This window comes from Zootoca vivipara, chromosome Z1, assembly GCF_965207765.1.
Source record: "Zootoca vivipara chromosome Z1, rZooViv2.hap1.1, whole genome shotgun sequence".
Classification (NCBI taxonomy): Eukaryota; Metazoa; Chordata; class Lepidosauria; order Squamata; family Lacertidae; genus Zootoca; species Zootoca vivipara.
Window position 1 is genome coordinate 43,232,864 of NC_142583.1, and position 15,461 is coordinate 43,248,324.

The 15,461-nt window shown below is 51.1% G+C and overlaps 1 protein-coding gene across 7 annotated transcripts in view; it reads right to left on the reverse strand.

Moving 5' to 3' along the window:
* PCDH10 (protocadherin 10) overlaps nucleotides 1–3,952 on the reverse strand; it is a 53,894-nt gene extending 49,942 nt beyond the window's left edge. For all 7 annotated transcript variants that reach the window (XM_035112395.3, XM_088660311.1, XM_035112393.3 and 4 more), the window contains exon 1: nucleotides 400–3,952. In XM_035112395.3, coding sequence (XP_034968286.2) covers nucleotides 400–3,051 — 2,652 coding nt within the window. In that variant the 5' untranslated portion in view covers nucleotides 3,052–3,952. The remainder of the gene's footprint in view (nucleotides 1–399) is intronic.
* Between the last annotated feature and the right edge of the window lie 11,509 nt (nucleotides 3,953–15,461).

A 15,461-nucleotide genomic window follows, 5' to 3' on the forward strand; every position in this document is an offset into this window, starting at 1 on the left:
ACTTGACCACCTTGGAACTTCCACCTGATTTAAGTGCATCAGGTTCCAATACTGATAGTTTGTAACTGTTACAGCTCAAGAGCCAGTAGGATATATAAGGGTATCAGACTAGGAGCAGGTGAGACCTAGATTTAAAACTCTTTTTACCCATGAAGCTCATTTGGTGATTATCATTCAGCCTGGTCTACCTCAAAAGGTTGTTGTGAGGATAAAATGGGTATGGAGAACAACATATGCCACCTGCAGTTCCAGGGAGGAAAGGCAGGCATGTTGTAAATCTAGCAAAAAGATAGTGAGGGCTACAGCAAAGGGGGAGGGGGAGAGTAGTGCCCTTGTAGTAAGTGGCTCCTGAGGTTGTGAGAAGCCCGGAGAAGCCCGGAGGGCAGCCAGCCGCCTTACCTCGCTGGACAATATACTGCCATTGGAGATGATGTCGGGCTGCTGGTCGGTGTATCCCGTGACGATGGCCCCGCAAGGGTTGTGCTCGGCGTCGGTGCTGCGGGAAGGGCTGCAGGGCTTGAGGAACATCAGGTCGGTCTTGGCCGACTCGGGGGTGAGGCAGACCTGGTAGCAGTAGTTCTGGTTGTGGTGGTGGGAGCCGAAGCTGGCCGACTCCTCGACGGGCACCTGGGCCGGGTTGCTGGGCACGTTGGAGCTCTGCACGAGCATGATATCGGACTTGCTGAGCTTCTTCTTGCGCGCCCGCGCTTGGCGGCTACAGCAGGGGCAGCAGCAGCAGCAGCTGAGGCAGCAGTCGCTGGCCAGGCACGTGTAGATGTTGAGCTTCTTCTCCTTCTGGCAGCGCACGGCCAGCACGATCATGGCCAGCAGGAAGATGAAGGAGACCGAGCCCAGCGCGATGATGAGGATCAGAGTCAGGTCCAGGGATGTCTCGCCACCGGCGCCGCCCCCCGAGCGGCTGGGCCGGTGCTCTCCTCCGGGACCCCCAGCGCCCCCGGGACCCAGCCCCCCGCCGGCCCCTGCGCCGCCTCCGCCGCCTCCCGCACCCTGCCTCTCCACGGCGCTGTCCACCAAGACCACGTGCAGGGCGGCGGTGGAGGAGAGCGGCGGCTGCCCGTGGTCGCGAACCTCGATGACCAGCTCGTAGGGGCGCTGCGCGTCGCGCTTGGCGGGCACCTTGCGCGCGGTGCGCAGCTCGCCCGTGCGCCAGTCCATGCGGAACAGGCTGGCCTCGTTGCCGCGCGCGATGCTGTAGGTGAGGCGCGCGTTCTCGCCGTCGTCCGCGTCCACGGCCGCCACGCGGGTCACCAGATAGCCCGGCTCGGCGCCGCGGGGAAGCACCTCCCGCGCCGGTGTGCCATTGCGCCCGGGCAGCGGGCTGACGATGGCGGGCGCGTTGTCGTTCTGGTCCACCACTACGATGTTGACTGTCGCGTTGCCGGCCAGAGCTTGCTCAACGTCGGGGTCGTCGGGTCCTCCGCCTCCGCCCGCCGCGTCGCGGGCTTCCACCTGGAAGCTGAACTCCTTGAGCTGCTCGTAGTCGAAGGAGCGCAAGGCGTACAGGAAGCCGTTCTCGGAGTTGATAGACACGTAGGTGAACACCGACATGCCCTGGATCTGGCTGTCGAGGATGGAGTAGGCCAGCTGCGCGTTGGCGCCCTGGTCGCGGTCAGTGGCGCTCACAGCGTAGATGTACGCGCCAGGCACGTTGTTCTCGCTCACGTAGACCTGGTAGACAGGCTGCGAAAAGCGCGGCGCGTTGTCGTTCACGTCGCTGATGCGCACCTGGATGGACTTGCTGGTGCTCAGCGCCGGCTCGCCCAGGTCCCGGGCTACCACCGTCAGCGTGTACGCGTCTCCCCCGGGCTGCTCGCGGTCCAGGGGGCCTTCGGTGACAATGGTGTAGTAGTTCTTGAAGGAGCTCTTCAGACGGAAAGGCGCGTCGCCCTGCAGCAACTCGCACTGCACTTGCCCGTTCTCCTCAGAGTCGCGGTCGGACACGCTGAACAGAGCCACCACGGTGCCCGGCGCGGCCGCCTCGCTCACGGCCTCCTTGACGGTGGAGAAGCTGATCTCGGGCGCGTTGTCGTTGGCGTCGAGCACCCGCACCAGCACTTTGCAGTGGGCGGGCACGGCGTTGGGGCCCAGGTCCTTGGCTTGCACGTACACCTGGTACACGCTGCTCTCCTCGAAGTCCAGCTCGCCGTTCACCTCGAGGCGGCCCGTGCGCGGCGAGATGCCGAAGAGCTCGCGCGCGCGGGCCGAGATGTGGCTGCTGAAAGAGTAGATGATCTCGCCATTCTGGCCCTCATCCGGGTCGCTGGCGTTGAGCTGCAGCACCAGCGTGCCCGGCGGCGAGTTCTCGGGCAAGGCGACCGTGTAGACGGGTTGCTCGAAGGCGGGCACGTTGTCGTTAGAGTCCAGCACGCGGATGGTGAGCAGGGCTGTGCCTGTGCGCTGCTGGGGCTGCCCGCCATCCACGGCCGTCAGCACGTAGCGGTGCACCGCCTGCTGCTCGCGGTCCAGCGGCTTGGAGAGCACCAGCTCGGCGAAGCGGTTGCCGTCGGGCTGCGTCTGTACGTCCAGCGAGAAGTAGCCGTTGGGGGTGATCTCGTAGGTGCGCAACGAGTTGGTGCCCACATCCGGGTCGAAGGCGCTCTCCAAGGGGAAGCGGGTGCCTGGCGTGGCGCTCTCCGAGATCTCCACCGTCAGGTCGGGCTCCGGGAAGGCGGGCGGGTTGTCGTTGATGTCCAGCACTTCGATCTCGACGCGGAAGAGCTCCAGCGGGTTCTCCAGGAAGACTTCGAGGTGCAGCTGGCACGACGGGCTCTGCTTACAGATCTGCTCGCGGTCGATCTTCTCGTTCACGTACAGCACCCCGGTCTCCAGGTTGAGGTCCAGGTAAGGGCTCCGCGAATTGGGCACCGTCTGGAAGCGGCGAGCGGAAAGTTTTGTAATGTCCAAGCCCAGATCTTCGGCGATATTCCCCACGAAAGTGCCATGCTCTTGCTCCTCCTGCACCGTGTAGTGAAGCTGCGAAAGGGCTCCCTGCACCATCCAGATTAAGGCAAAGACGAATAGCACGACCATCTCCAAAAGGGGAAAAGAGATTTCCCCCCTCCCCGACGCTAACACTTCCCCCTTCTCCAGGAAAAGGAGAAAAAAAACCCTCCTCCTTCGAGAAACACCGTGTCTGTGCGGGGAGGGAGGGGAGGGAGCGCCAGAGATTGATGGGAGCTTTAGAAAGGATTTATTATTCCTTTCCCTTCATGTTCTCTTTCCTCCCCCATCGCCTTTCTTTAAAATAAATTTAAAAATTGAGGTGGGGGTAGCTGGGGGGGGGAGGAGGAGGAGAAATATCACCCAAGATGGGCACGGGAGGGAGCCAAGCCGAGCTCCCACCTCATCGGTGATCTTCGCAAGAAATGACCAACTGGAGGCAATAGGTAGGTGGCTATATAGACACAGGAGCCCGCTTTAATTTATTCCCAGAGTCCGGGCACTGCACCGCGGCAGCCGGAGAGGCGCTGGAGGCAGCGGTAGCCACGGCAAATCCCGAGGAACTGGTCGGTTTCAAGATTGTCCTCCGTTGGGCTTCCTGGTCGGAGCGGGAGCGCGGAAGACTGCGGGAAGAAGCGATGGGCATGCCCCCTTCCGATGAAGAAAAAAGCATGAGAGACTGGAAAGGTCCTCTCTCTCTCGTTTTCTTAAGAGAGCCACAAAAATATGACAGCCAGCGGAAGGATGGGGAGAAAAGCGGCAGCCCCAAACTTTAAATTCCCTGAATTTCCCCGGGGCTTTGCTGAGATGCTCTTAAATCCCCAGCTCTTCCTTGCATGCCTTTGCGCTCAGTTTCCTTCCGCCGTCTCCTCCTCGGCTGCTTTGCCTCTTTCTCGCTGGCTTGCAAGCACATTCACTGCAGCTCCTCGCGCTAGCTCGCTCGCTCGCCCGCCTCCTGTCCCGAGCACCAGCTCCCGCGATCTCGGCAGGCAGTTTCTGAGCTCGGAGCGCTCGGCTTTTCTGTTTTTGCGCAGCGACCTGCTCCTGCCAACCAATCGCCTCGCCGTCACAGCCCCAGGCCGTCAGCCCATTGGATGTGCCGCACGTCCAGCAGGCGTCGTCACGGAGCAAAGAGGGAGGAGGAGGAGGGAGGGAGGGAGCCCGGGAGAACCCGGCGCTCCAGTCTACTCGGCGCGAGGGCGCGCGTGCGCGCGTGCGCGCCGGTCTCTGGCAGAGAGAAGAGCCCTTCCACTCCCGAGGCGCTTGCCGGGGAATCTCTGCCTCGGAAAGTTACTATTCCCCTGTCGCGGCTCCTGAGCGAGGAGATCACCTCTCGTCATCAATGCAAACCATGACGCTAATAAACAAGCTGCTCCGTGGAGATGGAATTTCCACCTGCTGCCGACTTTCCCTTTCGCCTTTGCCTATTTCGGTACCTTTCTGCTCTGGAAAGCATCGCCAACAAGGAAAACTTGACAAATATTTCCCTTTACAGTACTTATTTTTATTTTCCCCGCGGTTTGATTTTCCTTTGCCGGATCGTCTTTGACACGCAATGGAGAGCCACTTGGAGTTTCCACCAACTGCCTGCTGTGACTTTTTTTGGGGGGGAGGGGTGTCCCTCAACAGCAAGCATTTATCTTCTAATCGATTTCACAAAACAAGCGCTCGCAGAGAGATGATGACACTGAAAAACAATATATGGTGAACGAATTTATCCACGGGCCACCTATGCCACTATGAACATCGTACCTGCTACGGCTCAGTGGCAGGGCAGAACAGAAGGTTGCAGGTTCAATCCCCACCGCACCCAGGTCCAGCTGGGGAAGTTTCCTGTCTGAAATTCTGCAGAGGCGCTGCCAGTCAGTAGAGATCATCCTGAGCTAGATAGACCAATAGTCTGACTCTGTTTCTATGTCTAGCCAAGAATTTGATGGGATGTGGTTTTGTTGTTGCTTTAAAAAAATAATAATTGTGGATTAGAGAGTCCATCCTATGCAAGGCAATATTCAAACATATTACTACGAAAGCATACTGCAAGGGTAGCCAACATGGTGCCCTCCGGATGTTATGGACTCCAACTCCCATCAGCCTCAGCCAGCTTTGCCAGTGAGCAAGGCTGATGGGAACTGTAGTCCTTAACTCCTGGAGGGCACCAGCGTTGGTTATCCTGTGTGCCCGAGTTTAAATATAAGTGCTTAAATGGTTAGTGAGTTTGATTATAACCAGTGTCCCTTGCTAGAATTGTGGAAGTGGGGAGCAGGGGTGCCAACTTGAATAAAATATTGGGGGTCCCCCATTTAAGCCCCACCCTGCATAATCGATCACATGACCCAGTGCGCGCACGCACACACGCACACCCCATTTGAATGTCAATGCTCATCAACTTGAAGGGACACCCTCAAATATTTTATGGGGGTGCAATGACCCATAGGAGTTGGCTCCTGTGGCTCATTACCTTGTTAACAGCCTTCCTAGCTACTGATGAAAGAAGACTATGGGGCGACATGCTTTGGCTAAAATTTGGGGTGGGAGGGGTGAAACTTGTGAATGGACAGACTACCAAACTTTTTCTCCCACTGTCGACGACTCTAGCCTATACTCAGAAGTTTTGCCGAGTTGAGCATCTTTCCGAGTTGGGATTTCTTTTTTGTTTTTTTAAAAGTGCTTTGGAGGCAGTGATGGTGGAAGAGATTACGATCAGCAGGGCTAAAAAAAGCGAACTGGTGAAATCCCCCGTTCGACGCCCCGCGGGACAGTGTCTGTTTACTACGATTGGCTCTCCTGCCTTCGCGCAATGACTAAAGGCTCCTTTACGCAGAGGAATTGCACTATAGCAACTGAACGTAGGTGCTCCCTTGGCGCAACGCTGCTTTGCCTTTGCGCCTTATTGTTGCACGTTAATCTTTTAACTTCCCGGAGCCGGGAGAGGCTCCCGCTCGCCTCCCTAAGAGCATCTTCGCGCTGGAAGGAAAGGACGTTCCCGGGTCGTTGTTGTGTCTAACACCCCAGCCCCCGTCCACTCGCAGAGCGTCATAATTTATTACATTTGAGGAGCGGAATCAAAGAGAAGGGGGGCCAGCGGTAGGAAGTGGCCTGTCAAAGTGCAAAATGCAGCTCAGGAACTAAATGCTCTCACGTCATTTTTATGGTACGATCTTCTATTACTCGGAAGTAAGCTACACCAGCCCTATGCTTCCCTTACCTGGAAGGGAGCCCTATTGAACTCAACGCGCTTACTTGCAAGTAGGCGTGCATAGGCTTACACACTGGGTAGTGCTTCAGCGAAGCTCCTCTGTCTGAAGCAAAGGGTTTAGGATTGCAGGGGATGGTTTGACGTCACAAGATGGGAAATGTACCCACAAGTCATTCCTCCAAGTTGCCCTCACGTCTAAAATCAATGCAGAGTCAATCGGAAATGGCCACCGAAACTAGTGCTCTCGGGCTACAAGTGGGTGGCCGCTACCTGATTGCTCCGGAGTAAGTGGCTCGTAAACGGCAGCCTCTGTAGACCATTCCCACAGTGCTTCCAGAACTACTGTATCTTGCTTTCTAAATACACATGCGGGGGCGGGGGCAATGGATCCGTGTGTACGGATTCTAACGTTCGGCATCTCTCTCGAAGACGATTCGAATCAGCTTCTCGGTCCCCAGCCGCAGACGCGGAACAGAGGCGGGCGCTTTTCTTTATGATGCATTATAATTTGGGGCTGGTTACTTGAAAATGTACAAGCGAGCCCTTTGGCAAAGCATAGCACACATTATCGAATGCCTGGTGTCCCCTGGAGGAGGATAGCCTTTTGATTTGCAGCCGCTTTATGCCTTGGCTCTAAGCCCGCTCAGTAATTCGGGCTGAGGGTCCATTTGGCCAAGATGGTGTAAAAGCGCAAGAAAGGATTTCGGAAAGGATATTTAAGAAGCAATTGCAATATTCGATTGGGGACGGGGCTGGTAGTAGAAGAGGCATGACCCTAGATCTGTACAAGCATGACTTCCCCGTGTATAATAGTCCGTCTCCGACTCCAATAGCCCCAGCCTCCCGGGGAATCTTTCTTCTCGCGAAAACGGCTGCCGCCGCCACGGCCGTCTCCCTCTCCTCCTCTCCCCGCCTCGTCTGCCTCTCGCCGCCAGCCACCCATTTTTAAGCATCCTTCCCTGCCTAGCTGCGCGCATCCTTCTCTTCACTGTAGGCTGCTCTCCTCCTCCTCCTCCTCCTCCGCTTCTTTTCACGTGAATGGGTCCTCCTGTCTTTGAGCAGTTAAAACCCTGGGTTGCCTCTCTGCCAGCAAAAAAAGGGGGGTGGAGGGGAGCGACAGACAAAATGGCTAGTCCTTTCACAGCTGCAGTAAATTTACGGGCGGCCAGACAGAGCCAAAAGGAAAACCGCGGCAGCGTCACACGCTGGCAGCAGGGGAGGAGGGACCCGGGGGGGGGCGGCTGAAAAGAGACCTGTGGCTTAGCCGGAGAGGCTGGTGGGGTGAGAAGGGAGCCTGCAGGGTGCCTATTTTGAACCTCCCCACCGGATCAGAGACCCTGCTGCACCCTCAGCCTCCGTTATGTACTTAACGGGAAAGAAATCGCCGTCGATTTCAACACCGGGCTGGCAAGGGACGCGCGTGAGCGTCTGGTGGCGAATGCTTATCCGGTTTCCTCCGCCCTGGTTTTAAAACGCTGTCTTAGTGTGGCACCTTGGCTGCCCCGAAGAGAACACCCGAGCCGCCCCTGCCTGTGTGTCAGTGTTACACACGCGAGCGCGCGCGGACAAGCACGCTCGAAAAAAATCTCATTGTCGTTGACTCCGACGCTTAAAAGGAGAGGAAAGCGGGATGCGCCGCCGAGAGATAGATTGGACGGGTCTGGTGGTAAATAATCCACGATATCTACCGCCACGACGTTTTAAGTTTCCTCCAGCTCCGCAGGGGAAGCGGCGCGCGCTTGGCAAATGTAAGCAGCAGGCTCCTCCTAGCGGCCAGAGCGAGCCACTGCTGCAGACGTGACGTTTCGTCGAAAGAGTTGTGAGTAGTAGCAGCAGCAGCAGCAGCAGCGTGGCTCCTCCGTCCGTTTGTGTGAGCAGCTCCCCTGCAACAACCCTCCTCTCTTCGAAAGAGCCCATTCGTATTTGTAGCCTCGCCTCTTTAGCGGAGAAGCGAACTGCTGCGAAAGGCTCCTCCGCGGAGGAGGCAGCACTGCATGCGATTTAGTCCCTATGGGCTATAAAAAGCATCGCTTTGCCTTGGCTCTGTCTCCCTGTCTGAGCGTCGTTACCTCCCCCCTGCCCCATCCCTCTCGCCTGGATGTGACTCTTCCCCCTGTCCTCCTTCCTTCCTTCTTTTCGCGGGAGGCGCCAGCCGATTTACGTCGAAAGGGGTTACATAAACCAGCGGCTCGGGTGGGATAAGGACGGCTATAAAGCGTCGTGGTGTACTGTATATTATAAACAGTGCGGTGCCACTCGAAGGCAGTTGTGGCCACAGCACAACTGTCCACCCCACGCCCCGGCGGCTCATCAGCATCGTATTCTTCAGTTATTACATAACGAGGGAGGAAGGACGACCCTACAAAAACAGGGGCAGTCTACCGTCCCGATCACAGCTGAGGCTTGAGGTGCTGCTCAGCTTCACTCGCCTTCTTCAGAACAGGGTAACAGAGTTACTGCGTCACACATGTCCGGACTCCGGGTCACTTTTGGGTCTTATTATTTTTTTGCCTTGATTGATTGTCATTCTCTCTCTCTCTCTCTCTCTCTCTCTCTCTCTCTCTCTCTCTCTCTCTCTGTGTGTGTCTGTGTCTGTGTCTGTGTCTGTGTCTGTGTCTGTGTCTGTGTCTGTGTCTGTGTCTGTGTCTGTGTGTGTTTTAATACTGCCCCAAATGTTCCTTTTCCTTTTCAGAGTTCTGGCAAAGTGGTGAGGTGGGCTGAAGAACGGACTTTCTATCTTCTGCACCCTTTGGGAGAAGGAGGGAGGGGGCCAGTTTGTTAACATCTGGATAAATGGCTGCTTGTGGTGATTTAACATGACTTGAAAGCAATCTGTTCCTAAATCCTCTTATTATTGTGGCATGGCTCGGGGCTTGGCGAGAGGTGTTTTTTCCGAGCAATTGAGGAAAATAGGAAATCCAGATGGGATAATAAAAACAGGCATTTTCCAAAGCAAGAAAAAGGAAGAAAGGGGCGGGGGGGGGAGAGATAGTCCAACTAGAATAATTAACCAATAAAGAAGGGACAAGGAAAACACACAAGCATCTCTTCAGGGAAAATCATGTGGGTAAGGAAAATAAGAAATGTTAGAGTGAAAGGTAAGAAAAAGCCTGGAAAGCATATTGCTCATTGACAAAAACTGCATCTCCCATCGCCCTAGACCCATGGTTCCCAATGTGGGGCAAACGCCCCATGGGGGGGCAATTTGATTTTTAAGGGGGGTAATTTGAGAATGAGTTATTAACAATCAACGGCCTTTTAGGCTTTCTCCACGTGAATAGGAGTTCACTTTTTGAATACTAAGAATTATATGTCAGGGGGCGGCACATCAGGGTTTTAGAGCTGCTTAGGTGGAGCATGGCCAAATAAAGGTTGGGAACCACTGCCCTAGCCCCATTGGGCATTCTCATGGCTGGTGCTGATGGGAGCTGGGAGTCCAGCAACATCTAGAGCAGGCATGTCAAACCTGCGGCCCTCCAGATGTTTTGGACTACAATTCCCATCTTCCCCAACCACTGGTCCTGCTAGCTTGGGATCATGGGAGTTGTAGGCCAAAACATCTGGAGGGCCGCAGGTTTGACATGCCTGATCTAGAGGTTCCCCATCCCTGGTAAAGAGACTCCTGCAGACGTTCTCACTATAATTGCCTCTTCCCTGTTAGGTTGAGGGTGCACAGAGGCAATGTGCACCACAGGGCCGTCTTAAGCATGCCTGGCGCCCTGGCGCTGTGGTGCGACGGATCCCTCCGGTGCCCCTACCCCGTTTCCCAGCATGGCGGGCGGGTGGGCGCAGTGCGCAGTGGGGCTGCTGCCTGGAGGGACGGAGCCCTGCACAACCCAGCCTGGCGTAGGGCTGGCCCTGGGCCAGGGGGCGCTGCCCGCCCCCTGTTGCGATGCCCCTGCACGCGGCGGAGGTGGCCCCAGGCCCGCGCACCTCCGGAGAGCGGCCTGAAGCCACTGGACAGCTGAGAGGCGTGCCTGGGGCCGCCTCCGTCGCGCCTCTCAGCGGGCGCAGCGGCGCCCCGCGCCACCAGACCCAGGCCTAGAGATGGCCCTGGTGCACCATATTTGAGCTACAGCCCCTCCCCAAGTACTATTCATTCATTCATTTTATATGTATGTCACTTTTACACACACACACACACACACACACACACACACACACCATGCTCAAAGTGGCATGCCACACCAAAGAAACGAGATATTTTAAACAAACATTACAAAATAATTTCATTATAACAGAGCAAAACATAACAGTAACGATGTCATAACATAGCAAAATAACTAGGTACTTCATAATAACATAGTAAAACAATAGCAAATATAATAACATACAAAAACATATTTCAGTACTATAAATATAACAAGATTACTTAAACCACATGCAGCATGCAATAGCAAAAATAACAAGGGAGCGTCACAGTTTCACCTTAGTCCATAGCTGCCAAGTCTCCCGCTGAAAAATGCGGGATCAGCAGTGGCGCGGCACCAGAAGTCACTTCTATGCATTTCTGAACATGCGTAGAAGCAACTTCCGGTGCCGCTCTGCCCGATTTCCGGTGCCCAGACATGGCCAGAGCGGCACCTGAAATGGAGCCTCCCTGGCAGGTAGGAAATCCGGCGGATTTCCATGTTTTTTTTTCTATTCGGGAAAACAGCAGGAAACGGATTAAAATCTGGGGGTTTCCCGCGAAAAACGGGAGACTTGGCAGATATGCCTTAGTCCTAGAAATGTCCCTCCCATGATGTTGCTCACAGTCCCTCTCTTTTGGCAGATTCTTATAATCCCATGATTATAGATGTAGTGCAATTGTTTTTTTATGTTTTGTAAGCAATTTAGAAGCCATCTGGCCACTAAGCGGTAGATAAATTAATTAGTATACTGTACTGTAGTAATCACAATCCCTTCACAGGTATGCTATAGATCAGGCATAGGCAAACTCAGCCTCCAGATGTTTTTGGACTACAACTCCCATCATCCCTAGCTAACAGGACCAGTGGTCAGGGATGATGGGAATTGTAGTCTCAGAACATCTGGAGCAGGCATAGGCAACCTTGGCTCTCCAGATGTTTTGGAACTACAACTCGCATGATCCCTGGCCACTGGCCCTGTTAGCTAAGGATCATGGGAGTTGTAGTTCCAAAACATCTGGACAGCCAAGGTTGCCTATGCCTGGTCTGGAGGGCTGAGTTTGCCTATGCCTGCTATTGGTCTTGTAGTTGTTGGCATCTGTCTGTCATGGAGACAATGGAAGCGTGTGCCTTCAGGGATGAATTTGAACCACTGGAGAGTTACAGCGGCCGATATGGGAGAGGCATGTGGGCAGGAAGGCTAAACCATATTAATGCAGGGGTGAGGAACCTCAGCCACTGGCCCCAGCCTCTCTGTCTGGCTTAAAGGATACTCCCCACACCACATTCCCTACTCCAGGCTTCGGCAAACACAGCCCTCCAGATGTTTTGAGACTACAATTCCCATCATCCCTGACCAGTTGTCCTGTTAGCTAAGGATGATGGGAGTTGTAGGCCCAAAACATCTGGAGGGCTGAGTTTGCCTATGCCTGCCCTACTCAGCCACACCCACTTGCACCAGGCCCCTTACTAGCCCTGCTTTGCACACTCCCTCGCCTGGCTGGAAACTGCCCTTGAAATCTGAATGTGCTTTTGCTTGCTTGCTTGGATGAGGAGATGTGTGTGTGTGTGTGTGTGTGTGTGTGTAGAAAGGTTTTAAAAAATACAGTTTTTCTCTCTCCATCTATTTTTTGCCTCTCATGCCACCTACCACAGGCTCGTGGCCACCAGAAGGTTAGCCAGAAGATGGCCTTCAGGTTGATAAAGGGTTCCTTATCCCTGTATGAAAGAATGCAGTGGCCTTGTGTCCCCCGAGGGCATGTTTGGCCATTAGTACTTGGATGCCATCCTGAAGTGAGTGGAGGGTAATTTGTGGGATGGAGGATTTTATTTTTTATTTTATATCTAAAAAAGCTGGGTGTTGTAGGCAGAGAAAATTGAGTCACTTTATCTTTCACTGTACTTTTCTAGATCGTTATAGTGAATTATGTCCTCCAGGTAGTTGTCACCGTATCTGCATCTTCGTCATTATTATTATTATTCTAATTCTCCATAGGAAAGATCTCATTATGCCATGATTCAAATTTTATTGATGATGGAGATAGGTTGGAAAGCTTATAGGTTTAAAACTCACAAACAAAGTTCTCGTATATGAGCATTTTGTAAGAAGTCACACAATCTTGTGCGCATTGCACCTAAACACCCAAACTATGGTCTTGCGCAATTCCCTGTCATTTCCATGTAGTTCCAGGGGAGAGTAAGATCTCAGTAGATTACACCTAATATGCATAAACAAGGCTTCGGGGTACACAAAGACTCTGGAACTGCAAAGGGCATCCTGTGCATCTCTTATCTTTATTTGTCCAAGCTCCATGGTTGGGCACTTGATTCTCATATAGTCTCAGTTGTCAGACAGGGCTGGGCAGCATTTTGTTAAGCTTTAAATAGTGAATTAGAAGCACTGATGATCTGAAGCAGCCCCCTAATGCAAAATGACAAATTGCACTTAGGCAATACATGAACAAGAAAATGATTTATGGATTTTCACGATGGTCTGAGCAAATGAAGGCAATATGAATTATACATCCTAATGCTCACTATATCATTTTCTAATAATACTGTTGCAGCTGCGAGGCTGTACATGGCTCTCTTCAATAGGGGCTATTGATTAATAAGAAGTCCAGGCCTAGTTTTACAGCACATATGCCTTTTCTCCTCTCTCTCTCTCTCTCTCTCAAATGCCAGCACCAAATGAGTTTTTCTATTTTATTTTATTTATTTCTTCATTTCTGAGGCAAGTGACGAAAATCGACCCCACCGCCACAGTTCCTGTCAGCTCCTCCATATGTCATCGTTTTAGGCAGCAATTACTTCGACAAATGAAGACTAATCTTTTGCAAAACCACATTTTGCTCCATGCTGCCACTTAGAAATGCAAATAAATGGTTCCAGGCTGGTAAATCCACCTTTCAGATTGAAATGGAAAATTAGCAACAGATTCCTCCCTCCCTTGTAAAGTGCCTTGGTCTTCTTGATCATCATTTATCTCCTTTGCCTCCAGAAAAAAATGTTTTCTTTGCAATTATCTAAGACTTTGGCATCAGGAAAAGATGATTTCAGCACATGGTGTTATTCAACTACCCTTTGTTTTTGTAATGGAACATGTGTGCCAGCCAATAGGATTTCCTCTCCCCTTTATTTTCTGGGAATCATCAATGTCCACAAGACCTAAATATCCATGTTTTCTGATTATTATCAATGATCTGAAGAACAACAGGTGGAAAATGTTACAATATCTCCTGACCTTGGACTTTACTTTCAGGGGTCTTAAAAATGAAAGCAATTGATTGATATACCACTGCATTCATTTTCCCACTTCAACAAATGAGTTTATCCATAGAAGATAGCATCCTTGACTAATTTATATATCCCTGTATGAAAAAACGTCTTTTGAATACGTGGTGTTTAGAGAACTTTATTCATACCTTACCATTTTCTTTTTTCAGGAGTCAGCAGTTACTCTGCCTTTATGGAGCCTGGAATGGATGCATCAAACAGATTTAAGTGTGAATACAAAGTAATTCACACCACTATTTTCCAACTGCAACATGACCCTTTGGCAATCTTATTCTGGAGGACAGCCACATGGAACCCATTTTGTGACTGAATCAAAATAAGCCCAGCAGCCTGTGCAAACGAGATGTCACACAAACTGGACAGAAATCACTTCAAAGTGAGAAAGCAGTTGTAACTAGCTGAAGAATAGTGGCACTGTGGCAGCTAGAGAACACTCTCTTAATCAACGTTTCACATCCCTTTCATGGGAAAATCTAATTTGTATTAAATCATTGATTCTGAGTTGAGACAAGGCAATAGTAATTTGTAATTGTGACTAGTATTAGTGAAAGGATATAAATCCCCATGCCCCCGAGAGACAAAAATATTTAAGCTTAACCCAAATATTTTGAAATAGATTTTGTTTAAATGGGATGGAAGACAGATAGTATTTTACATCTGTGTATCTTTTGTTGTTAAGATAGCTATTCCAATGAATATCTTTTGTGTGGAGAAAAGGCAAGGGCCGCAAGTAAATCGTACTCAAATGGTTTATTAGTTGCCTAGACATGTTTAATTTGTATTATTTTGTAGCTCTCCTTTCTTCTGGCAGAGCTTTGGAAGAAGCATAAATTCAAGCAGGTAATGGAGATGGTGTGATGGAGAACATTTCACATGATGGAAGATGATATCTACTAGATCAGACTAAAGGTGTATTTAGTCCAGCACCCTGTTTTCTGCAGGGGCTAGCCAAATGGCTATGGGAAGCCAACAGACAAAAGCCCTCTCATGTTCTTTCTCAGGAACTGGAACGCAGAGGCATGCCTCTGCTATATAACTATCATGTCTAGAAACCATTTACCTGTTGTATTTATGCCTATCAGATAAAGACAGGGATGATCTGACTTTACTCTTGCATGGATGATGATAATGATTTTACTAGAATCTCCAATGTCTTTCAAATACTGTTACCATGATGCTCTTGGTTAAGCATAACCAAAGAACTCTATTAGGGGTAACAAACTGTCAGTGATCTTCTCTTTTTATGAACTTCAACTTTACCTGCAAAGCAGACCTGACCGGAATCACTGTGAAAATTGGATTGTAAGAAATGATAATACTGAAACTATTTGGCTGTCAAAAGATCGCTAAATGCAGAGACTTTCTCTGCTTGAAAGATCACAAGCAGGCTAATAAAGTTTGCACCAATCATCCTTGAATTTGGACTTTGAAAGCTATGGCAAATACTTTCCCCCTAGTACCTTCTTTTTAGTTACACAAGAATATTGACCAGAGGAGGAAATTACTTGAATTCCCCAGGTGACCATGATGCACAAAAACATAGCAATTCAATTTCAGACTCATGCAACAACTCAGGGGTTGTTTGTTTTAGTCCTTACAATTTACAGAAATATTGCAGATTATTACTCCGTTAGGTTCAAGACAGGTTCTGATTCATTTGACTGAATAAGTAAATGTTTCTTAGGTTTCTCTTTTTAGTCTGACCTGACAGTATAGCATGCTACATAAAGTAAGGATTTCAAACTAGAATCTTACTGAATACTCTTTGAAGCATACATGCTCTCAGTTACAATGGGAAATTCTGCTCTAGCTGTAGTTTCTCCATTAACATTAGATGTGGTCTTCCTAGCAGTTCTAAGAGAAATCTCTAGGGTGTC